At 31.0% G+C, this 27,927-nt stretch overlaps 1 protein-coding gene across 3 annotated transcripts; it reads right to left on the bottom strand.

The window, feature by feature from the left end:
* Window positions 1–2,224: 2,224 nt before the first annotated feature.
* LOC126655333 (uncharacterized) lies at window positions 2,225–9,612 on the bottom strand. 3 transcript variants are annotated; one of them, XR_007633001.2, is made up of 4 exons: window positions 8,330–9,612; window positions 3,707–4,916; window positions 2,739–3,345; window positions 2,225–2,536 (listed from the first exon to the last, which is right to left on the bottom strand). XR_007633001.2 is itself a non-coding variant. In XM_050349464.2 (4 exons), exons 2-4 carry the CDS (start codon window positions 8,405–8,407, stop codon window positions 2,801–2,803), a joined length of 1,833 nt encoding a protein of 610 aa, XP_050205421.1. In that variant the 5' UTR covers window positions 8,408–8,825; window positions 9,402–9,612; the 3' UTR covers window positions 2,225–2,800. The 3 variants fall into 3 exon arrangements, 2 of the variants coding, with proteins under 2 accessions (XP_050205421.1, XP_050205420.1); XM_050349464.2 differs by having other exon boundaries at window positions 2,225–3,345; window positions 8,330–8,825; window positions 9,402–9,612; XM_050349463.2 differs by having other exon boundaries at window positions 2,225–3,345.
* Window positions 9,613–27,927: the final 18,315 nt, after the last annotated feature.

The following is a 27,927-nucleotide window of genomic DNA, read 5'->3' as shown; positions in this document are numbered from 1 at the left end:
ACGGATTGTACAGAATATAAACTCAAGTACTTTCATTTGTGGCGTCCGCGAAACATTACGCCACATTGCGTCCATGTGAACATATGTCTCCATAGGAAAACCGTCATATTTTTGAAATCTTCAATGTTCATCGAACTGACACACTCATAGATAAATCTTCACTATCTCATCAGCATCGTTCAGCCCAATTACCCTTCTAATTACGACTTGTAGCTGTGCAAAATTCACTACACTCGTCAGCTCAACCAGTTCTGATTTACCGGAAACATAATCAACCCCACCCGGAGTCGATAATATTGTACCATCCCAATAAATTTTTAGGGCTGGCAGCTCATTTGTTGTCATTACTACATTAAAAAAATATAATTTTAACTACTCCCTCCGTCCCACTCTAATTGACAAAATATAGAGTTTTTGGCGTTCCATTCTAATTGACAAAACTAACATAACTATAATTTATTCCTTTAATTTTCCATCTTTACCCTCATTTAAAGTCATGTTTTTTATGGAAAAATGGTGAATATTTAATGAAAATTTGATTAATATACTAATAGCATTTATTAGCTCTATTATCAATAGAAGGGTATACAAGTAACTCTCTGTCATTTATTAATTTGTATTGGTTATTGTAATTTAGTTATTTTGTCAATTAGAGTGAGACAGAGGGAGTACATTTTTAGGGCTGTCAGCTCATTTTTCAAAATTAATCGTACTAAATTTATCAAATAATTAAAAAGATGGTTATTCTCATTTAAAATATAATTCGAATATTCTACATGTCAAATTCAAATTTTTAATAATTAGCCGATTTAAATGTAAATTCAAATATTTTATATTAATTTTTTTCACAAAGTTACAATTATAAAAAAATTACATTTTCTCTAAATATTGTTAAAAACAAATACCTATTTTTATATTTAATTTTTTAGTATTTCGAATCTATTTATATAATATAAAACATAAATTTTAATATTTTCACTAATTTCAACCTAATTTTGAAATATTTTAAAATTTGCATATATTCGATTTTCTAATTTTAATATACTCTATTTTACATTTCTATAAATTTTATACACATTATTCTAATTTCATTTACACATTAATCTAATTTATTTTATAATACATATTTTTAAAAGATTTAACTAAATCTAACTATATTTATTTAACTAACTACATTTCAAACATTATTTTAATCTAACTACACATCAAACATCATTTAAATCTAACTACATTTAATAATTGGCTTAATACATAATTTGACCCCTGAACTTGTACCCTTTTACCTATCTAACCCCTAAATTTAACGTCTCACCTATCGAACCTCTGAAGCTGTTAAATAATCCGATTTAACCCCTGAACTTGATAAATATGTAAGAATTGAACCCTTCGTGTCCACCTGTCACTTGAAACGTTCTAGAAGAAATTGTGTACGGAGGGGTTAAATGTTTACGTATTTATCAAGTTCGGGGGTTAAATCGGGTTATTTAACAAGTTCAGGGGTTCGATAGGTGAGACGTTAAGTTTGGAGGTTAGATGGGTAAAAGGGTACAAGTTCAGGGGTCAAATTATGTATTCAGCCTTTAATAATTAAAAATAACATATCTATGAATTTTAAAGACTCACCCAATAATTCCGCCAAAAAATAATATTCTGCCACGAAAAATAATATTCCACCACGAAAACCGACTCCGCAAAATCTTCTCCACAATAATATTTGTTGTCGAGTGAAACTAAATTTTCTCCACAATAATACTCCGATTTAATAAATTTCTCTCTAATCTAAATCTTCTCTCTACTTCTCTACATTTTTTTTAAACAAAACTAAGTGAGAGTGGAGTGAAAGGGGGAACGGTTCCCCCTTATATAGTGGTTGCAGACCGCGGAAATCTTCCGGGGTCTGCAACCACCTGGTCAAAGGGAATTTATTCCACTGTAAACCGCGGAACACTTCCGCGGTTTCGTCAACGTGGCTCCACCTGCGTCCAAATGGAGCCACGTCTGCAGACCGCGGAACACTTCCGCGGTTTGTAGTAAGTCGCGGAAGTGTTCCGCGGTCTATAAGTGACAAAGTAAGAAAAATTGTTAATTGGGGGCTAATTTAAATTTTTTTACTAATTTTATAGATAAACATGTCATTAATCCAAGTACTTTACTATTAGTAAATGATAAGTTGATTAGGAATTGAAATTCTAATATGAGGAAGAAAAAAAAGGGAAAGGTTCAATGAATAAGAAATAACTTAAAATTATTATATGGTAATGTCTAATTTACAGATTTACGTATACCATCATCATCATCATCATTATCATCCTTCATAATACAAGCCAAAATTGTGTGCGTCTAAACAACACAGATCACAGAAACTATAACGCTCATCATATGCCTATAATCTTTTAATCTCTAAACCTACCAACAATCACCACTACTCTCACCCCTTTCCGTTTAATCAATCAATCGTCGTCTTTTGCTCGCCTGAGGACTGTTTCTTGTCATGAGGCCTGTCCTAGTTAAGTACATTTTAGTCACCAAAAGTTTCCTGAAACAAAATATACCAAAAATATCACTTCATGCCGACTTATCCCATTCCGAAACTCTATCACTTCACAGGATAGGGAATCCATCAGTACTTACTAGTGGCGGCCAAGCCAACAGAGACCGGAATTCAGAACTAATCCTTTCAATAACTTAACAAATGAATCGGAGCAAACAATCAAAGAATAGACTGATAATCTCGGTACCTAGATGCCGGCTGACCACCTGGGAATTCTCTAGATATAAAGGGAATTAATTCGGTGTCAAATCAGTAAGGAATCACATATGGAAGCGCTGAAATATCGGCAGATTCTATCCGTAGTGTTTCTGCCCATACTTGCTGTGCTCCATCAATCCCGGGAGAACCCCTGCTGGGTATTGTTGACCGCGGATGATTACAGCTGAGCAGCCATTCTTGGTCATCCACATCAAGACATTCCTCCATCTTTGGTATAGAAAGTATCCGACTAAGGTACTTCATGTCAGGGTGTGGTGGTTTCGGAACTGCTTCACCATTCTCACCAGCTGGAACGCCAACAGCTGACGACTTTGTTGAAGATATATGAGATCGTTCGGCTATCAAACCATTAATCTTCTGCCCTGCCGTAATCAAGCCATTAATTTTCTGTTGTGGTTTTATAAAACCATTGATCTTTTGTTCCTTAATATCCACTCCGTGACTATTGCCTAGCCCTTGTTTCTCAGATACAAATCGAACAGCAGTTTGGCACATTTCTAATTTCTTTCCATTTTCTACCACCAAGGGAGAGGAAGACGCAGGTCTTGGAAACTTACTAGGCCGAATCTCAGCATCTGTAAGAAGTTCAAAGAATAAGATACAAAATACAGTAAATGGAGATAACATTTGTAAAATACAAGTAACCTCATTCACCCCCCTGGCCAGCCACCACACTTGTACACAAGCAAAAGAATTTAAAATAAAAATAAATAGAATCAAGACAAGAGCCTGAAAAGCAATGACAACAACTTGAGAGGGATTTTAATTCGAGTGCTTCAAGAGTGGGAAAACATACCATTACTATAGCACCATAACTGGTAATTAGATATTGGATCGTCTAATTGAAGTGATGACATACTATCACACTAGGTTCCAATAAACACACAAAATAGAGAGCTGCATTGTGATAATTGTACAATACAGGAAAGGACTCACCAAGTAAATGTCCATTTCTCTCAGGCTCCTTCCGTTTCCCCAGAATTGCCTCGGCAGCAGGACTTACACTGCTTAATTTTAATGCCCCTGGTGATATGTTATTCCGGAAATCTAGTGGGTCCTTTCTACTCTCTTTCAGTTTAGAGGAATTTTCTTTCAATATAGGCTGCTCCTTACTTGGTTCTTTTATCTCCTTTGTCTTCTCCTTTTTCTCTTCCTTAGACCGGTCTTTATGCTTAGATTTTCTACTCTTTTCTCGGTCTTTAGTTTTGTGCTTGTCACCCTTACTATCATACTCCTTCTGCCCATTCTTCACTTTCCCCTCCATCTGCTTCTCAGCATCTTTCTTCTCCACCAATTTGACAATTCCTTCAACTCTCTCTTGATCCATTCCAAAGGAATTTTGACCAAATGGTTTTTCAAGACCAGTTGCGTTGACATGATTTCTTTGCCCGTTGACTTTCCTATGCTCTTCAAAGTTACTGAAACTTCTCCCCACCACCAGTGTTGTCTTATTCTTAAGACTGTCTTTTTCCTGGGAGTGATTACTGACAATTCTCTCTGCTGCCACCAAATTCTTACTGCTTGCTTTCTCTTTTTCCTGGAAATGATTATTGATACTTCTCTCCACCACCATTCCCCGTACCTCCCATTTTCCTTGATCTCTCTCCATCACCATTCCCCGTACGTCGCCTTTTTCTTGTTCTCTCTCCACCACCATTCCCCGTACCTCCCCTTTTCCTTGATCTCTTTCCACCAACATTCCTCGTACCTCGCCTTTTCTTTGATCTCTTTCCAGCACCAGACCTTTTCTTTGATCTCCCTCCACCACCATTTCCCGTACATCAACTCTTCTTTTATCTGTAGCAACAACTTTTGGAAACATTTGACTTCCTGATGCTCTATCTTCATTTCTGATTCTTCTAGCCAATTCCTCCACATGTACCGAATCTCCGGTCTCTCTATTCTGTAGGTTGACTGACCCACACTTTTCTCCATTGTAGTACCCTGATTGCCCTTCAAATTTCTTCTCTTCTGAAGAATGGTTTTTATCCTTATCCTTATCTCTATCCTTGTCTTTGTGCTTCTCCTTTCGGTCTTTCTTCTCTCTATGTTTGTCTTTACTTCTATCTTTATCTCTTTTCTCTTTACCCTCTCTCTTTTCATTGTCTTTCTTATCTTTACCGTGCTTTTTCTCCTTGTGTTTCTCCTGAAAATAACATTATCATCATGTTCAGATTGCAAAATAAATAATATACAAGAATATCCTAATCAGGACTCCGAGTCCAATTACAGTCAGCCAGTCATACTTCACCCTACAAGGTCATGTAACGTTCACATAATTGATAATAAATTCAATTCAACTTAAAATTCAATTAATTCAAATAATTCATATCAAAAGTATTATGATTTTGAAAGGAATTCAATCAGTTTATTTTGTGAAGGTGATGTAAATCCAAAAAGGAGATGCATTGGCAATGGATACAGTGATTCTCTGTCTACTCTAACAAGTTGGATAACGCATACACAAGTTATGACAAAAATCCATGTAAACATTAAAAGTCACCAGCAACAACAAAAGAGTTACTAGATATTAATCCTGAACCCATCAGTCTAAAGGGACGAATGCCATAGCATCCGCTATAGTTCTCGAGTTCAAGTCCTGCGATCCCCCTTTCTTGATCAAAAGAAATAACTAAATAAACAAACAAAAAATAACAATCATGGAAAATGCCAAAATGAATATCTTGCAGATGAAAAAACTATAGCTAGTTCATGGAGAAGTGACTCAATTTGAAAGTCTTGATGTTTAAGAAGTTCAACACATGCCTTCTCAACTTTGTAACTGATGCTATAATTAAATTCATGAATATTCAACCATTCATTTGTTATCAGATCATTGAGATCAAATTAACAAAAAAAAGTAGGTAATACATGTAATTTTTGTCAAAGCTACACAGACACTATAAGACAGCACAGCAAACGAATATATACGTTGCTCTTAACAGTGACAGAAAATGATTAAACAGTCCTCTCAATCTAAAGGCAAAGACAAAAAAAGGTACAAGTTGACGTTTCACTTGAAAGGGTAAAAGTAAACAAAACCGAATATCACAAAAACTATACGTTATTCCACGTTGGGTATGTTGGAAGGAGAGATGAAATAGATATAACAATGTTTAAAATTTTCTTCTTCTTCAATTTGCCAAGGGCAGAACAGCACTCCGGTACAAAATAGCAAGAGAAATTCCTGAAAGTTAAGAGAACTCTCTCCCTGAACGATCAATTGGAGTCGAGACTATGAAAACACAAACTATTCTGTTTTTCCTTCAAATTAGATCAACGAAACTCATTATTCTGTGCAAACAATGCTGCAGAATAAACGGTTGATCATACACAAGATTACTGATGACAGTACCAGAAAGTAGCAAATCAAGTTTGACTATTAGATTCAGAAAATAGCATCAAATAACACATCATATGTAAAATGAAATTTGTAGCAGCTTGCAAAACACATTCTAAACAATTCAATAGATGGCGATTGAAAAGCTATCAAGCCATTGACCCCCTACTTTGACAAGGAACTCCTCTCCTTAAAATACAATCACAGTGCTTTCCCTTCACACACTTGTCCACCTACTTTGTAAAGCAAATAAGAGGATACCAGCTGTTTTGCCTCTATCAAAAAGGAGGCATATCAGTAATGACCCTACTACCATGAGTTCACATACAATTTAGTATTATTACTCTACGATTCCATCCCAGAAGAAGAAATCCAGGGAAAACATATCTTCTTTTCCTTTATTTTCCATTATGGCCAATGAAGTATATTTTTAGACAAGACCTATGTTTATTACAATGAGTTTCAACCCAATTTAGTGATATATATATCCTTCCCAAGTATGTGATGAGACTTCAAATTAGCCTTCCCTTCCAGAGAAAACAAATCTTCCTTACCTCCATTTTCCATTAATCATAAAAAGAAATTTAGAATGGACAGATTAAATTTGTACGAATGTTGATTAATGGCCTAGATAAATGTCATGAAAGTAAACTGACACTTCCCTTACTTCTACCTAATGACCTAACTAGACGCTATGAAATTAAACTGACACTTCCCATACTAGACGCCATGAAATTAAACTGACACTTCACATACTACTACGTAATTCCTTGGCGCAGTGATAAACTAATAAAGAAAGTTCGAGACTTGATATATATATGTTATATGCTTCTGAATAACATCACTTTTAGTAACAAGATATACAGAGATGGACTCATGTATGTTTGTAAGTGTCACGACTCACTTGCCTGTTACCTCTCATTAGTGGGATCCTGTTAATTTATTTATTGTCTTTTCCCAAACATCTATAAACCTAGATAATAAACCCAAGCAGAAAATTTTGTAATTTGAACTTTTTTTTCCAGTTGAATAGTGCCAAGAAATTCCACAAGGTATAGAAAACCATCCAAATAAGCCACCTAATATTCAAATGCAAAATCATATTACAACAAAGATATCTTCAATAAGAAAATAAGATATGTCGAATTTGAAAAAGGAAAAAAGAACACTTTACTGCAACTTTCATTTGCTATCATTCAAAAAAGCCCATGACTCCTAATATATATAACCTCTCAAATGTTTTCTTCTTATTTGCCCGCCAAAATATAACAATGGCCTAATACAGCATCAGATAACAAAACTATTTGCAGCAAAAAAGAAGTTGTAAAATAGTTAACACTTGTATGCAGACCCTTTACAGGGCATGCCTCATGATAAATATAGATTACTTTTTCCTAGTAAGAAATAGTAATATCAATCAAGAAAACCCTATATTCCACTTACTAGCAATCGACCGTCGATAAACAATCACACCAGAAATATGAAAAGGGAAACATTTTAACATGCTTTCCAATTAGATTAGCAAGTTAACACCTGGAATTTTACTTGTATGCAAAGCATGGCCATAATCGGAACATCAATTATACCATACTTAATTCTAACAGTCATTAGAAAACAATCTCCTAGAGCTTCTGAAAATGTACTTCACCCTCATCGCACGAGTGAAAAGAGAGAACATTGGAGTAGCAGTATATGCACACGTAAAACTACTATTTTTGAACTACTTAAGATGGTAGTCTCAGTAAGAATATTTTGAAATATGTACATGGATTCAGTGCAGCACTAACTATATGGAAGGATCAAATCATCTCAAGTCCAAAGCTGAACCAAATTGTATCTACCATATACTGCATGCACAGTCAGGACCTTAATGAAACATTATGTTGATATAAACCAGAATTTTAAAGGTTTGTCAAACTATTGCAGCTACTTGATGTCTAAGTACAATTATGTTCCTAGTCTTTATCTCTAATCACCTTTGACATTATTCTTAAGGCTGTCTACAAACCAGTATCAATAATGTCATAAAATATTCCATTTTTCTTACTGTTGGAATTGTCATGTACCAAATTTCCAAATTCGAACAAACTTTGCAAAGTTAAGTCACATGCATTATGTGAATCAATATTAAACAAGTGCATAGAATCACCAGAAAAGGAGATGAAACATGAACACAACGCAAGCTATCAAGTGCAATCAATGAATGAAATGACAAAAACCTTTTTTAGTAAGTCTGTATCATCAACCCTGGCCTTCTTTTCATATCCTGGAGGTGGAAAAGGAAAGCAGCGAGACATTTCACTTGCTCCAGAAACTAGGAAAGTGGTATGTCTGCACAAAGCAAAATGCTTCTCTTAGATCCCTAAGCTGTTGTTCCAACACAGGAACAGACCCAACAACATGCTCTTGTCCATGCACAATGTCCTTGCAGTCATGTCCTGCTTGAGACTCACTCCATACTCCTCCAAAAACAACTGCAGCCAGCCACAAAACTTCAAAACTAAACTCTTATTCACAGAACCTCAATTCTCAATTAGAGTTTGACTTGGGAAAGAGGGTCTCAGATAAAGCTTTTAAATGCTAAATTCTGCAGTAATGAACAACAATAACAACCAAATGTGTTGAAACCAATCTATGTCCAGCTGAAGACTTTTTTGAAATGCTGAAGCTCCAGACAGTTTGAGTTCATCACTAGGGCAACAGAGAAATCAGAACCTGGTCATAAGCAAAAATTGAATTCTCTTAAACCATATGAATCAAAACTCAAACCCAAAACATCCATAATCACAGACCTCTCCACTAGCTAAATGTGCAGAATCAGAACCCCAGCTACTGATCCCAAAATCTCAACTTTACTTATAAAAATCCAATCTTGAAATCACACTATGTACAGATTTCCAATCATAACCCCAATATCCCCACAAAAATTCAGAATTAGGGTTGATTCTTGAGGAGGATCTGATCAAACCCTAAAACCAAAAAAAGCTTACCACTTTATAACCAGCAACCACACACTTCAGAAAATAAAAAGAAACCCTAATCCCAATTTTGCAAGAGCTACAAAACCCAAGAATTCGGTGGAAAAAAGAAGAAAAATTTGAGGGTGAGCTTAAAAAAACAGAAATTTTTTAGAAAAAGTTGGAATGAAAATCTTAAAGTAAGATGAGAAAGACAATGTGTAAAAGAGATTGGTGAGATCTATTATTATTACTATTAATATTTTTATTAAAATTATCAAAATTATTATTAAGATTATTATTATGATGATACAGAATCCATGTAGCAAGCTACCTGTTGCGTTGGCTTTGTATCTAAATATGAAAAAAATGGGTTTTTTTTTCTTAACAGATCTTTCGAAGAAGAAGAGGGTTTTGTTGTTTGTTTTTTTTTTCTTTTTTATTCTCTAGCTTTCTCTCTCTAACTTTCTCTCTCTAGATTTGGCTTGTGGGTTCGATAATTGAGTCCTCAAGAGAAAAACACACCCTAAAAGGGCAGAGAAAATGCGAGAAGCGGAATGGCAAAGTGTATTTATAAGACAAACTAGTGACACGTGTCGTTCAAACAAGGATCCACACTTCGAAGAAAACACAGGATAGGTGCATTGGTCTTCTTCTATATTTCTCCTTTTTAGCTTGTTTTTCTACTTGTTTTTTTGAGAAAAGGGTCGGTTTGGTTCCTGAACTTGTAATTTGGATTGAATAACATACTTTTGACCTTTTTGATTAATTAAGGATCATATTCTTTTATTTTATTAATTGATAATAAGAATATATATTATGAACAAACTCGGAAACTGAGATGATCGAATTCTATCATTAACTAAATATAAAGAGTATTGTCGTTAATTGATCTAAATATAGAGAATATTGCCTTAATTGATAAAAGAAAAAGATGCGTATATGGCTTTAATGTTTTTGTCATGAGTCTACTTTAGCCCTTAATATTTTTTGGAAGCATAAATATGACCCCAGCAGTCGGGTGTTAAACTTGTGAGAAAATAAAATATTGAAGTTATAATTGTGCTTCAGTAAACATGAAGGGCCATAGTAGACTCATAGAAAAAAACCATATATATATCTTTTTTCGTTTGTTTATTAACACGTCACCGTCTTATTGGCTTTTTTAATTTCACGTCAGTATAAGGTATTAAAATTGTGAGAAATAAAAATGTTTGGGTTATATTTGCGCTTCAAAATATTTTAAGGGTCAAGCAGAGTCGTAATAGAATATTAGAGTCATATATATTTTATTTTTAAATAATATGGTTCAAAATGAGTTATTAATTATTATGTGTCACAAGTTTAAGTAACGGGTTGGACTTTTACCCTAATCTTTTGGGGTAATGTACACAAATCTCCTAAAAGTGGTACCATGTTTATTTTTACCTTAACTTTTTTTATTTTGGCAGTAGTCTATCAATAAAAAAGAAAAAATTCACAATTCCCTCCTAGTCTAAAATAAGTTAGTTTTAACATAAAATAAGACATTTTTACCCCTTTCTTCAAAACTTAACTGAACTAAAATAAATTGAAAAAATCTGGTGTTGTTGTTTTGGTCGGATCGGCGGCACAGCGCTCAGCCACCTCCTAAGAGATAAAGATCTGACAGTGATTGGTGTTTGATTAATTCGACAAAGTAAGTAAGATTTATTAGTTAAACATTTATAATTTCATTTAATTTCTCAATGATAATTTTCTATTTATCGACAAAATGCTGACTGAAACCATCTTTTGACGATGGATGTTCTGAATTGGAGTGTAGAGACAAAACGAGAGACTACGAGCTTTTATCGATGGTGATGTGGTGGCGTGACATTATTGATTGGTTTCTTCAATGGAGGTTATTTGAAATCGACTCATAAGACAATTGGTTGTTCAATTGGAGTTGTGAATGATTTCAACACTAAAAACGATCTTATGTTGATATATGAAGTTTGACATTCGATAGAATAAGAAGTCTAGAATTTCAAGCCATTAGTTGAGATGGACTTTAGATTGCTTTAGACTAGAGTACTCTGGTTATATAATTTTTTATTATCAATTTATGTTTATGGGAAAGATAACAAAAAAATAGATGATTTAAGGTGATAAGATTCTTGACAGGTGTAAAAACAACTTGTGCAAAACAATTTGTCCTTCAATACTTAGTATTGAGTATTTTATAAAAGGAAAAGGCAAAAAATGAATTAATATTTTTAAAATAATATTTTATTAAAATAATTATACATTTCAATTAACTTAATTAAATTAAATTAGGCTTAATCACTAAAAAAATGTCAAACCTTTGCGGGATGTTTCAATTATAGCTAAATCTTTTAAAATCACCAAATTTAGCCATTTTTCACATATTCTGTTTCTTTTTCAGCTTTTTGCGAACCAAGCCGAATTTACCGCCCTTGTGTCATCTCAGTCAGCATACTCATTAAAACGTCGTCGCATTACAAATGACATGGCACATGTTTGAGAAACTAACCGAACTCGGTCTCAACCAGTAACTCGCCCTAACCCATGAACGAAATGATGCGTTTCATTTTTTCCCCTCAAACTCAACTTCATTTTCCCTCTTTGACATTTCATCTTCTCACTCTCTTCTCTAACCTAAAATACCTTTGAAAATAGAATTTAATTACAAAAATAAACCTAATTCTTACAAACAAGCAAGATTACTTCAAAAAAGGAAACTCAAAACCAAAATTGCTTAAAAGCCCTAATTCTAAAATTCCTATTCAAACGAGGATAATAAAAGTCAATTACTAACATGTAATTCTTCGGTTTATCAGTCGCCATCTATGTGCACAGAAATGAGGAATAAATTATTCAAAAACCGACTTGTTTCAGTGCATTTATGTGAGACATTAGGGTTTTCTTTTCTTTTAGAGGTATTTTAGGTTAGAGAAGAGGAGATTGAGAAGATGAAATGTCGAAGAGGAAAAAAGAAATTGAGTTTGGGGGGAAAATGGAACGCAACGTTTTCTCCTTCTAAATTAGAACAAAACTGCAGCGTTTCGTTTCATGGGTTAGGGTGACCTCGGTTAGTTGTTGGTTCAGACCGAGTTCGGTTAGTTGCTCAAACATGTGCCATGTCATCTGCATGCGACGACATTTTAATGAGTCATTGCTGGTTGGGATGACACGAACGCAGCAAATCCGGTTTGGTTCGCAAAAGGCTGAAAAAGGAACAGAATATGTGAAAATTGCTAAATTTGGTGATTTTAAAAGGTTCGACTGTAATTGAAACATTCCGCAAAGGTTTCGCATTTTTTGGTGATTAAGCCATTAAAATTACTGGCCGAATAAATTAAATGTATATTAAGTATAAACTCAATATAAACTGAACGTCAATTTAAAATAAATTAATTTGAACTAATTTTTACTAAACAAAATAAATTTTCGCTTAGTAAAATTAATTTGGTTTACATTGAGTTTATATTAAGTATACATTGAGTTTATATTAAATTTATATAATTTATTTTAAATTAAAATTTGGTTTAATTCCAGTAAAACCTTAGATAGTTCACTTTCAATATACTATTAGTTTATTTATCACTTTTCATATTTATTATTGATAGTAATATTTAATAAATTAATTTGATTAAAGTATGTTAATTTCAGATTTATAATTTGTTTACTTATAATTTATTTTAGATTAGTTTATTTTGAGTTTATATAAAATTTACATTGAGTTTATATTAAGTTGACATTGAATTTATATTAAATTTACATTTAGTTTATATTAATTTGAAATTGAGTTATACTAAGTTGACATTGAGTTTATATTACGTTGACACCGAATAATGTAAAGATTCTTTAAAAAAAATACTTTCAATTCACTATTAGTTTATTATCTCTTAATAAGTTTATTATTGATATACAAGTTTTTAATAAATTAATTTGATTAAAGTAAGTTATATTAGATTTATAATTTGTTTACTAATAATTTATTTTAAATTAGTTTACTTTGAGTTTATATTAAGTTTACATTGAATTTATATTAATTTGACATTGAATTTGCATTACGTTCATACCAACTACTATTTACTTTCATTTTACTATTAATTTATTTCTCACTTTATAAATTTATTTTTGATAGTGTAAATTTTTAATAAATTAATTTCACTAGAATAAGTTCATTTTAAATTATAATCATTTTACTAAAAAAAATTTATATTAGTTTATATTGAGTTCATATTAACATGATATTATATTTATATTAAATTTACATTAAGTTCACACAGACCACCATAAAAAATATTAAAAAGTGTACTTTTAATTTAATATTAGTTTATTTGTCACTTTGTAACTTTATTTTATATAGTGTAAATTTTTAATGAATTAATTTGATTAGAATAAATATATTTATAATCAATTTATTAAAATTATACTTGAGATGAATTTATATTTATTTGATATTGAGTTTTCATCAATAGTATAAATCTTTAATAAATAAATTTAACTAGAATAATTTAATTGTAAATTTAAATCAACTAATTAAAAAAATTCTTTTAGATTTTTTCAAATTAAGTTCACATTATATTTACATGAAGTTTACAATTCATCTTAGATAACATTCGGTTTAAGGAAAAAGTGGATTTGAATTGATTATAGTGAGTTAATTTATAATTTATAATCATTATTAAGGATTTATTTTATATTAATTTACTTTGAGTTTACATTAAGTTGACACTAATTTATGTTAAATTTACATTAAATTTACAATGATCCCATGAAAAATCTTAAATAGTTATTATTAGTTTACTTGTTGATTTAGACGTTTATTTTGAATTTTTAATAAATTAATTTGATTTGACTAAATTAATTTAAAATTTTAAATCAGTTTTCAAAAAAACTTACTTAGATTAGTTTATTTTAAATTTATATTAAGTTCACATCTGGTTCCTGAACTTGTAACTCAGAGCAAATAATTAATTTTCAATTATTTTGATTAATTAAGGATCGTATTATTTATTTTTTTAATTGATAATAATTAATATACAATATGAAAAAATTCGGAAACTGCAAGGATCCAAATTTTGTCAATAACTGAATATAACTAGAAATAGAGAATACTGTGTTAATTGATAAAAAGAAATAAGAAGATGCACATATGGCTCTAATGTTTTGTTATGGGTTTGATGTAGCCCTTAATGTTTTTTGAAGTATAAATATGACCTCCAACAGTCGGGTGTTAAAATTGTGAGAAAAGAAACGTTGAGTTCATATTTGTGCTTCGAGAAACATCAAGGGTCAAAGTAGAATTGTGGAAAAATATTAGAGCCATATATGCATCTTTTTTCGTTTGTTTATTGTCATGTCACCGTCTTATTGGCTGTTTTAATTACAGGTCAGCAAAATGAGGTGTTAAAATTGTGAGAAACGGAGATGTTGGGGTTATATTTGCGCTTCATATTAAGGGTCAAATTAGACCCGTAACAAAATATTAGAATCATACATACACATTTGTGTTTTGATAATAAGGTTGAAAGTGAGTTATTTTTTTTTTTGAAAGTGAGTTATTAATTATGTGGTACAAGCTCAAATAATGGGTTAAACTTTTACCCTTAATATTTTAATTGATGGATTATTCTCAATTCATAGGTATGTTATTCAATAATTTTATTTTTATTCAAACGTATTTCTCTAAATTTTCAATATATCAAAAAGAAATTGATTACGTCAATTAAATTTTGATTCAGTTGATTCAAATATATATCTAGACCTTATTTAGATTGAAGCAAGTATATTAAAAAGGTAAGTTTTCAAAAGTTATAATAAATTATTTATTTCATTTTTAAAAATTTGCAGGGTTGCATTTTTTTAATTGGAAAAATAAATTTGCTGAGAAAATCAGACAAATTTTACTTTTTTGGTTTAAATAAATATATCGCTGCTTTAGTTGTTTTTGAAGTATAAACACAAATTTAGAAAATTTTCATTTCGTTGGTATCAAGACCTACTATATATCATGCCACAAAAGAAATGGAAGAAAGCCAGCTCGACATTGACATTCAAAAATTGAAATTCTTTTTTTTTTTCAAAAACGTTCAACTCTCTTTTCCAAGAGTTTGAGAAATGAAAAAATTGCACAAAAGCGTGCTTTCACCTAAAAATACAGCAAATAATGATCTCTAAAGTTGAATCTAAAAGAAATGTATAAACTAAAGGTGGGTAAGAAACCAAACAGATTAACAGAACCGAAACCGAACAACCAAACCGGAATATATGGTTAATCTATACAAGAGTTTACATTTAGATTTTAATTTTAAATTTTTATGGTTGATGGTTTAGGTTTAGGATTTGCAAGTTAAAAATTGTTGTTAATTACCGATCAACCGGTTTATAAATAGTATATTTTTCTATAAATTTAAATTCTATATATATATACATATTTAAAAAAAAAATTAATGATTAAAATAAAATATTTTTTTTAATTCACACATATAAAAACTTTGTACATGAAAACATATACAAAATATTTTATTTAAGAAGACATTTATATTTTAGATGAATATACATACAAAAAAATATTTCGAAAGAAATTTATTTTTTTAATAAAATATTTTCCTAATAAAAGTAGGAATACATAAATTTATAAATAGTGGACAACATTACAAAAATATTTTTATTTTATTTGTTAAAAAATGGAATACAATTGTAGTTATGTATTGGATTAGAACTAAACTTTGTTACTCTAAAATTTATTTATTTTTAAATTTTACCTTTCTATAATTATATAGTTAAAAATCGCAAAACTAAAAATTCAAACTATTTTAAATGGTTAACTAGTTAAATAGTTAATTGAATTATATTTTAAGTTTAGTTTTTTAATTTAAAAAACTATAACATCATGAACCGGTTAACCGGTTCATGTTCACCCTTAATATAAACTAATGCTTCAATAAAAAGTGAAAAGATTAAAGACACTTCTTAACTATAAAGTAAAATTCTCATTGATGGTTTACTTAGACCTCGCTTGATTGGGGTAAGTTAATTAGAGAAGTAAAACTTCTCGGGTAGTGATAAAAAATATTTTCTTGGTTCATTTTATATGTCTTACTTTTCGGAAAGTTGATAGTCAAACTTCTCCTTAACTAGGGAAGTAACTTTTTTTTAGCAAAATCTAAGTAAGTTGTTTTTCCCTAGATAAATAGATGTAAAATAAATAGATGTAAAATAATAATGTCCTTATATTTAATTGTTTTAATTATTTGTCAAGGGTTTTACTATCTTTATTATTTAAGGCATAAAAATAAAAAAATAAAATCCCCAGAAATTTGAAAAACAAACCATATACTATTTCTTACTTCCTAGAAACTTACGATTCGAAGACCAAGTCAGGTTCCGTAGCGCGTCATGAGCACCGGGCTAAGGGGCGGTTGAGCAACTCAAGCAAATTAGGTAATTAAGTTCTTAAGTAATTAACTTCCCAGAAAGTTATTTTCCGAAAAATGTATTACGAACCAATTGAGGCTAGTATAACGGAGCTATAAAATCACATCTTTAGAATAAAATCTAGTTAGAAAAGGAAATCAATTAGAAGTTTCTTTTTATTTCCTTTCAAACTCAAAATAGCGGATTTGACCCTTCAAAATTTCCTTACCAAGCTCCATAAAAAAAGATTTATTTGCGCCGTTTTATTCCGAAAGAAAAATTAGTTTTACTCCTTTAAGAGCTAGGCGCTCTCGTGGTTCACAAAACGCTCTTTAGTTTAGTTCGATAAAATGTGGATCTTTAAAATTTTGATGTCGTAAATTCTTTTATACTCATTACTAAACTTGTTGAAGCGATGACATTTAACCAAGATATATCTTTTCTGAAGATAAGATCTATGCCATTCATAAAACGTTAAGCCCTTTTCTCTTTGGTTCATAGAGACAAAATGTAAGACTAGTCCTATCTTTATTGAAAGGATTTAATCTTATCAATAAATTCAATTAGGTCTATCCCATTTTTTTAGCAAGTTCAGGAACATTGTGAAAAGGAGAAGGATTCAAAAAACGTCAACCTTTCGAAGCAGCTCCCAGCTCACACATTATGTTGAGGAGGTGATGTTCGGCTATGCCCTTGCGAAGAGCATTATGGATGAGGTCTTTTGTGGAGTCATATAGAGACCGTTTTAGAATGCTTTCATCAATTGAAGCTATTGATTGTATCAGAATATATGGAGCGGGTACATCTGGAAGCACAGGAGAACATGCATCATGTTGATAAGAATGGGCAAAGATTTTTTTGTACACGTCCTCAAGGAATCGTCGCTTCTTTAATGATTGAGACGGATCGATGTCGGTTAATGGTGTGAAAATAATTCTTGATATCGAATTGTAAAAACCAGCGAGATGTTTTCCACTCTTCTTCGATCTGTCTTAGGAATGAGTGAGAATATTTCTTTTCATATTCAATAAAATTATTTTGATAATTTAGAAGTCAATTTTCTAAAAATATTAATTAACTAAAATTAATGGCTACCTAGTTAAAAAATTAGTGTACATTTTTTAAACGTATTCAATTTTTAACCAAATAAGAATCGATGTTGATTATTTACTGTCCAGGGTATCAGTTTGATTTAAGTAGTTGCAGCCTATAATTTATTAGGTCTGATACGAATTATAATACGACAAACTATGCTGCAATCTCAGTAATCTACTTACCTCAAACTAAATAAGGTCTATATTTTACCCTATTTTTGGCAGGTAATAGGTCTAGATATTTATATGAACTAAATTATAATTTAACAGACATAATTAATTAAAACAAATATTAATATATTTGGGCTAAGGATTGAATTTCTTCTAGTAAAAAAACTTCTTCTTATTTGACTATTAGTATATTATGAATAGTTAAGGGATTGTTTACAATGATTTTGGCCATTTTTGTCTAATTTTTCTCGCTACTATGTTCTGCAAATATAACTCAAAATATGATTTCTTCTTAATTAAGACTTCTTTCATATTTTTTTCATTTTTTCTCATATAGTCGCTGCTCTCAAATCTCCCTCTTAATCTCTTTCTATCTTCTTCTCTTTCCCTCAGATCTACAAGCACAAAAAGCCACTATCTCTCAGATCTACGAACACAATATTCATTGTCGTCGTCTTTATTCTGCCTTTTAATTTCTTTTGTGATTGTTTATAGGGTTAATTCCTAAAAAAATCACGAATTTTACACGAAGTTTCATTTTAATCATGACCTTTAAAAGTTTCCATTTAAAGGCACGAACTTTCATATTGTTTCAAATTCATCATTTCAGTGTATTTTTATTAACTAAATTCTTCACGAAATCAATAATGAAAGACCCAAATTATTAATCAACATCAAATCTTATTATCTTTCGGTTAGAGTATCTAGGATTAGGAATTTTTAGTCAAATAAAATACACCGAATTTTACTTTGGTGATAGATTTGAAATAAAATGAAAGTTCGTGCCTTTAAATGACAACTTTTAAAGGTTATGATTAAAATGAAACTTCGTGTAAAGTTCGTGATTTTTTTAGGAATTAATCCTTGTTTTATTATTTTAATTTTTTTACGATTGTATAGATATGTTATACATATATTTGTTTTAGATATCTTGTTCTGTTATTCATGTAATTGTTCTTTTGTTTATATAATTGTTTTTTTCATATAATTATTCTATTGTTTTTTATGCTACTGATTTCGTACACAACAAATTGATTTATGTTTTTATTGTATTTTATGGTGTTTTGATGCTACTTATTTCGTACATAACGAATTAATTTATGTTTTTAAGGTGTTATATGGTGTATTTACAATAAAAACCTATATAATACACCATAAATACACTATAAAAACATCATAAAAACACCATATATAGCCATAAAAACACTATAAAAATACCACTAAAAAAGCAAAAACAAAAAATTGGAAGAAAGACATTAAACGTAAACAATAAAAAATATATTTTTGAAATAAAAAATTAAACAATGTCATTTTGGTAAATAAGAAAGATATGAGATGAAAAGTGGTCCAAAAAATGAGTACCGCAGTAATTAAGTTTCAAAATAAGGTATTGTGGGCAGTGACGAACGCATATATTTTTTCTAGGGGGGTCCAATTTAAAATTTAAAATAAAGATATATAATATATATTTAAAATTGTTATATAGTAAAATAAATTGGAGCAAAATTTGAAATAAGAAATAAACATGTAAGAGTAAAATTTCAAAGTGTGAGGCATATTAAAGTAGAATTTTCAAATAAAAAAATTTAAGGATTAAAAATTACAAACACTTTTATTGTAGAGGTATTGTTATCATCCATTAAACATTAAACCTTTTCTTTTTTATTTTAAAAATGGATTGTATTATTTCTACAAATGAACTGTGTAAAATTTGGCTTACCTTGTAAGAGAATTGGTATGTTTGAGTTTCACTTTAATAGTATAATTTTGTTTGGTTTTTCAATTTCAGGGGGGCAGGTGTCCCCCTTGGCCTTATACTAAATCCATCACTGATTGTGGGAAATTTTCTCATAATTTAAATCAATCTTAAATTAAGTATTTTTAAATGTAATAAATTAAAAACTAATAAAACATAAAAGTTCATGAATTTAACTAAAAATTTATTTTTATTGTAATTTAGAAATAATAACAAATTAAATATGAATAATTAAATAATATTAGAAAAATAATTTTTAAAATAAAAAATTAAATAAATAACCTATATAAATTAAAAATGCATGAAAATATAAAGTAATTTTGGAATAATATACTTATAGAAATAATAGATTTATAATTAAAACACTTAAAAATAAATTAAAAAAATAATCTATATAAATAAGCAACCTGTAAAAACAAAAATTAAAAAGCTTGAATTTTATGAGAATATTATGTGAACGATAATTTTTTAAAAATAATAATTTTTATAATAAAAACTAGATAATTTTAAAAATAATATCTTTTATTGTAGCAAAGTTAAAAAAATAAGAATTAATAAGTAGGATATCAAAGCTGCGTACTCGTAATAATTTTGTATTTTTAAATTGGATATGTTAAAAAATAAAAATCACATAAGTAGTTTATTTAAATTGAAAATTGATATCATAAAAAAAAAAACAACCAAAATACCACTCAATTTAACAAAAGCATGCTCTAATCTCAAAAATGTCATCTTTACCTAAACAAATAAAAAAAAATCACTCTTAATTTTTTTGTTTTTACCTATATAAAATATATCAAATACTTTAAAAGGTGTTGCGAGCAATAATGTCCCGGTTTACTTAGACATATGACACTTTTAAAGGTTAAAAATGGAAAAATTAGATAATTTTAAAAATAATATCTTTTATTGTAGCAAAGTTAAAAAAAAATAAGAATTAATAAGTAGGATATCAAAGCTGCGTACTCGTAATAATTTTGTATTTTTAAATTGGATATGTTAAAAAATAAAAATCACATAAGTAGTTTATTTAAATTGAAAATTGATATCATAAAAAAAACAACCAAAATACCACTCAATTTAACAAAAGCATGCTCTAATCTCAAAAATGTCATCTTTACCTAAACAAATAAAAAAAATCACTCTTAATTTTTTTGTTTTTACCTATATAAAATATATCAAATACTTTAAAAGGTGTTGCGAGCAATAATGTCCCGGTTTACTTAGACATATGACACTTTTAAAGGTTAAAAATGGAAAATACTTCTACCGACTGGGCGTTCCACTCACTTATGGATATATAGGACGTCGTGCATCAAACCAAAAGATTCAGATTTTTGGACACAATTAACTCTTATACTTGGTTTATGAATCTTATCAATCTATCAAACATATCTTAGATAGAATAGCTCATGTTATATAGACAATAACAGCCTCATCAAATCAAACGTTTATAAGTAAATACTGCAAAATAAATGACTGTAAATAAGTTCATAAAGTTAATATAAACATGCATTACATTTATCACTGACATATGACTCGATCTAGAGTAGCATAGTGAGCAGGAAACAATTTTTCTTAAACAAGCATCTTACCTAAGGGGGTTCTAACACATAATGGATAAATGTGAATTTTACTGCATGCATAAATCTTAAACCTGATGTAAAAGTGAGATTGATTTTATCTTTACTGTCTTGAATACCTATTGTGAGCGGAGTGGGGTTCGGGGGCCGCTTGCCCAGACTTATGGCTGATTTCGGATCTGGTTAGTTTTTGAAAATAATGGATTCACCATCTAGCTAAGATAGGAAATGCCTTTTTTACCGACTAGATAACCTCACTCACTTATGAGTGAGATTATCGTGCATCGGATCAAAAGACCGGGTTTGTGAATGCTACCAAACTTCTAATACTTGACTTATCAAACACTTCGTATATTTGTGTGACATATCCGGTTATCTCATCTTAACACTCATGCAGTCCATAGGATAACGTACTGGAAAAGTAAACAAGTCTGGAAAGCGGTGAACATGTAAGACGCGCATATGACTCGATCTGGACTGGCATGTGTGACATGTAGCATGTACTCTTAAACAATCATCTAACCCTGGTGGTTTCTATCATGTAGCAGATAGTGGTAGGTCTTTACCATTTTTCATGCATAAAGCCTTAAGCAGATGTCTAAATGATATTGATTTTATTAAGTCATCTTGAATGCCTATACAACCTTTTAATTATATTTTCATGACAATTCTATGATTTCTAGGTAATTTGTTGGAGTTGCTGGATTCAACTAAGTTATCATGATTAGGTTCATTAGCCTGTTAATATTGGATCTAGACATGCTTTCGAAAGCAGTAGACAGTTTAAGCATACACACGTGCAGTTGATATACATACAAGGTTAGAGATACTTTTTAACCTTGTAGACCCGGAGTGTCTAGCACTCGTCTGTCATTTGGCAGTCTGTGTGATCAGAATCTGGACTCGGTTACACAAAAGTTCCTCACCTCGTCGATACTGTTCCTTTGGTTTGAACCAGGGTCAATTCCGAGTTCAAACAAACCTGGAATAGCCTTTAGAATATTCTGGTCTTGGCGGGCTTTGGCTTCGAGACCCTGTTGAAATTGCAGGATACAAATTTGGGTTTCTGGACCCGAAATAACTTGGGTTTGACTCATTATAATATAAAAACAGATCCTACAACTAATTACTTACCCGCAGGCTTAAATGGGGCTTAATTACAAGTTCAAACGAACTCAAAAACACAAAAAGAAGATTTAAATTCTGGAAAATACACAGTTTATGGCAGTTTATGGAAAAAAACATCAAAAATAAGCTAAACACGCATCCTCTGACATGAAATCTAGAAATTCTAAATTAAACATGGCAAAAGCAATGGAAAGAAGAATTGGGTCTTCAAAAGCACCGTTATGAGTCCTTGACTCATTTTCTGGCGATCCAGATGTAGAATCCAGCTTAGGATCGGTGTCTAGCAGTGCATGCTTGACATGATTGAAGCATTTCTAGATTGTTTGATCGACTGGTGTGTGTGTGTGTGTGTGTGTGTGGTGTGTGATTTGGCCAAACTAGGTATTCTTTTAAGGTTTTTATGGTTTTTTATCTATGAAATTTGTCCACTAGTTCAATCTTTAGCTAGGCTGTGTTAGTATTCTATTTATAGAGGTTAGAGGTAGCTTAGGGTTAGCTAGAGTCTAAGTTAGGTTAGGAGTTGTTAATGAGTGTTAGAGTTGAGTTACATGTCTACAAATGAGTAAGGTGTTCAAAACTTGTATTTGATCTTATAATTTCATAGGTTAAGCTTAGGTTGAGAATAAATCAGAGTTGAGGGAAAAGAAATAGTGGTTGAGTTTGAATTTCGAGCAAAAAGTGAGTTTTAAAACGACTTTTTAGAATTTAAACAGATGAAGATAGACGATTGTCTAAAATGCCATTTGATCGTCCAAAATTTTAAAAACAGACGATCTTTTGAAATTTAAGACGACTGTCTCTCATTTAAAAACATCTTTTTAAATCTTGGACGAAATATCCAAAATGCCACGTTTCAAAACCCTATATGAAACCGATATGAAACCACACACAATAACACTTAAAACTCTATCAAAGCATAAGTCAAACATTGAGCTAACAAAAATTAAATACGTGGACAATAATCGACACGTAAACAATCGGAAACTGACCCGAAATCAAACTGAAACCTCGGCGAAAATGTTAGAAAAACCTGGTATATTACATTCTACCCTCCTTATAAAAATTTGTCCTCGCATTTCAAAACCTAACCACACCACTTGAAACGAACAAGTAATTAAGCACATTACTCAAAAACTCTAGCTCGCAACTTGGCGACATAACACAAAACCCGTTATTCCAACCAACCAATCCAAAGAAAACAGGCTCATACCCTCTCATGTACGGTAAACCAAACCACTATTCTCATCTTTCCCATAAAATCTTAAAATGTTATCAAGATAAACTCCTTTACAGTCCAAAACAACTCGAGTGTTTGACCACCTAGAGGATCACCCAATATAGCACAATTCATATCTGATATGATAATCAAAACCATAATATCATTAATTAAAATATTGTCAAACCCTAAAACAACATAATAATATCTTCTTTATTCCACTGTTTCACAAATCCAACCCCGTTGATACTTCCGGCGACATAACGTCAACTCCCTTTTAAGCGTATTGTACGAATTTATCGTTGAAAGATACATATAAAATGTTCAACAACTGACCAATACAAATACCACAAACTGATACCACTAATTTCAATCGTAAGGGTATTTGACCAAGCAACTTTGTTTTCGAAACCGGCCAACGTGATTCTCCGATCATAAAAACCAATTATCTCATCATCCACACTTAATTCTCATAATTCCTCTAATAATCCTTTTAACAATCTCATTTCCCAATAAGAGGTCTTTCATATCCTTAAACAAATTGTCAGGTCATTGGTTATGCTTAAATCTCATATTTTTAACGAAATAACTTTCGTTTAATCAAACATCGTGATAAAATATTTTCCATTTTATTTAAAAAAGACTTTACTGTCTAATACCTCAATTTTTATTTCACAATTAATTTAATCGTCGAAAAAACTTCGTGTTACATCAACGATAACACACCTTTTATTTCTCTTAAAACCGTAGTTGAAACTTATTTTAATAAATATACCATTTATAAAATATGTTCAACCGAAAACCTATTACAACTGAAATCGCCCTTTTATAATGTTCTTTACCTTTCTCATTAAAGTACATATTTTCCCATGTAATTAAAATTTTCATTTAGTAAAATATCACGTTATTTATCTTCTCACAGAACATATCGTTATATTTTTAAAGTCCTATTTAAAACACCGCATATACATATATACGGAGCATAACTAACCCCTTAACCTTTCACTCCAAATTCTCAAATTTGAGCTTAACGTTCACTCCATCAAATTTCGATCATTCAAACCGAAATCAACAACTTAATCTATACCTCGAGTGCAATTTATCCTTACTGTACTGTTTTCACAAAATTAACAATCCAATACACAAAAATCATTATACCCCATATTTTTCGTCCTTATATACAACTATCATCACATAGTATATGTCTAGGTGGTACAATTTTTAACCCGTTTCAAATTAAAAAATTATAAATATATTTATGAAAAAGTGACCCGCGAGTTCTTTTCAAAACCACTTTCCAAAACCACTTTATCGATAAAAATCCTTTTACATAATTGTGCGCCATGGTGATGACATCTCTCATCCCCAAAGAGGTGCATCCAACCCTATCATTTTAATATACGTGATGTATGTACTATTTATGCGTGTACCAATTAATTGTTTTCTTCTTAATTAGTGAACATGTTAAATGCATGATGCAATTCCCTATTTGTGACATATAGAATATGTATTCATGACATGTTTGAGTACAATTACGTAATAATAACATTTTAAATAGTTTGACAAATCAATATCATATTTGAAATCAAAATCTTGAGAAAAATATTTTCTATACATTTTACTCTGTGAGAAGTGCACTCGATAACCTCGAAATAGTTTCTCAATTCTCACAATATTTTAATCATCATTTATTCTGTATGATAAAACTCCAAACAATAAATATATTATTATGCATCAACAACTATTATCCCAAATTAACCTCAGATAATACTATAAATAAAATTCAATACTAAATAATACCTCGTCACGTATTCCTCACGACACGAGACGGTCCAGCCACAGTTCTTCCCTTATCGCGTACTCGATGACTACTCACTTCCTTATCGGACCTCGACGCCTCCACTCCGTTCACATTTATATTCTCCTATTTCTTTCTCTCCCCTCTTTAGTTGTATTCTACGATTGCAGATCCTTCTCTTTCTTCCTTGCTTCGCAAATCACATATGTGAAATGCGAGTTAACCACTTCCATTAAACTTGCATATTCCGGTCTGAGACCAAACACATATTGCCCATTCACTTCCACAAAAATCTACCATCAACTCGGGTATGACACCATTCAGCTAATAAAATCGTCGATGTATTCTGCCACCGATTGATTTCCACGAGTTAAAGTCTCCAAATCTTTTCGCAACTAATCCAAAAGATTCTCATTATGACACTCCAACTGCCTAACTCTACCAGTCTGGTCCTCAAGCATCCCACGTTCAAACCTCAACTCATATAGCATTTCCATACACGCTGAACCATTTTCCTGATGTTAAGTCTTATTAAAACCAGTCCCACTGACTGCCATTTGACTCTCGGTCGAATTTAACAAACTGTTTCGATGTTCACTTTCTACTTCTTTCTCTGATAGATTCCTTAAATGATCCCGATTTTCAAAAACTGATGCACCGATCCCAGCACTAACAGATCTCGACATATAAAACCAAAACAAGGATCAACACTAAGGTTCGAGTCACCAAAACAATATGTATCAAACCTCATGACTATGCCAAAACATAACCTGCTAAAATGACCTCACGTGCTACCACACGACACATCAACAAGGATCCAACAACCAACATGGAAAATCTCAAACCAACATGTGAGGCATACAAACACAACACAACATAAACATGTTACGACTCTCACATAACCCAGAACCACAAAAACATGCCTTAATCCGCATATAAACCCATTATAAAACAAATATAACATATAAGCATCTAACATGTTATCACCAAAAAACGAATATGCAAGATCTTATTCAATCATCATGTTAACATGGCATATAACTTGTATGACTTATCAACATCTCATAAATTGAACACTAACATGCATTAGCATAATCAAAAACAACATAACAGAGATCAACACGTAGCTTGGCATTAACCAACATATGTGAAACAACACAATTCCTTTATCTATGCTCCACTGGCGCATCTAGCATACCCAGGTATTATTCTAATCTACCACGTATAAAACAACCGTGCTAAACAAAAAAACACCCTGTATACCACTACAATCCAATCATACCGCAAATAATCAAACATAACATTTAACATACGAGATAGTGTGTATGAAACAGTATATTATATAAACATGTATACTAAACATGTAAGTTGCTCCAACAAGCCCAACATATAAATCATATGACCAAATCGATAACTCAAGTATAAAAAAAAACAGTGCATGGACAGAAGGTTGAAATTTAAAACGCAAGTATACAGTATCGCAACGAGTAGTAAATTCGGAAGTCGGATATCGATCCCACGAGGACAATTTGACTCAACACACCGATTTTATTTCGTATCTTTCATTCGTTTAGCAATAGATTTTTGTAAAGCGTTAATAAACTAAAATTAAACAACTAGGCGAATTAAGCTAATCAACCAACAATTAAACAAGCAATTAATTCAAACTAACAAATTAACAATTAAAAGGTAAAGCAATTGTTAAAAGGGAGGTCTAAACAATTAAGTCTAAAGGTTTAAGGGTTGAAACTTCAAGGCAACAATTATAATCATGAAATAATGTTTTCCTAGTGTTCTAATCAAGAGTCGAGTTATTCTAAACCACCTAATCCCGCTCTCTCAAGCCTCAAGGAAAGGTAAAACGTAACCTAAATAATTAATTGGCACCTAACTCGCTCTCACGATATCAAACCCCAAATTAATTAACCTTGAAGCATTTATTAAGCACACTCAAAGACTACCTAAAATCTAACCCGCTTTCACGGTGTTATCTTTTAAGCAATTGATTACCTAGGTCTACTTGGTTAACAATTTCTCAATTAATTACCCAAACACAAAACAATAATTAGATGATCAAACTAACCCTAACATTAAGCCCAATAATCAAAACATGAAATTAAACACTAATCTAACCACAATCAATCATATAATCAAATGCCAATCCATAACAACCCCTGGGGTTTAGCCAATCATATTAACAATAACACAATTATAACAATAAAAATAAACAATAGACATAATTAGAGAATAAATACCTTTAATTGTAAATGGAAATAATAATTTTCAAATAAAAAGATAAATCTTCATTAATAATAATAAGCTTCAATTTAATCAAGAACAATAATAATCTAAAAAGTTCGAAATTCTCTAAGATATCAAAAAATGGGAAAAGGGAGGCTAGGATAATGTGTCCCTCCAAAATCCTTACAAAAAGGTACATATACCATGTCCAAAATGGAAAATAAAATTACCCAAACCCTTGTCTAATTTAGGAGTACATAAGCATCAAGTGGGCCTAAAAATAGGATAAGTTAGCCCAGCCACGTATTTAAGCCTGGTTCGATCAAACCAAGCCTAGTTCGATCGAACCATGCATAAAGAAAATAACCTTCTGCTTCTTGAATGGGCTTTGGTTCGATCGAACTGGCCTTGGTTTGATCGAACCAAGGCTTCTTTGGTCGAACCGATGCCAACTTTTCCCGTT

Source organism: Mercurialis annua, linkage group LG7, assembly GCF_937616625.2.
Source record: "Mercurialis annua linkage group LG7, ddMerAnnu1.2, whole genome shotgun sequence".
Lineage (NCBI taxonomy): Eukaryota > Viridiplantae > Streptophyta > Magnoliopsida > Malpighiales > Euphorbiaceae > Mercurialis > Mercurialis annua.
Note: the sequence above shows the minus strand (reverse complement) of the source record. Positions and strands in the feature narration are given on the sequence as shown.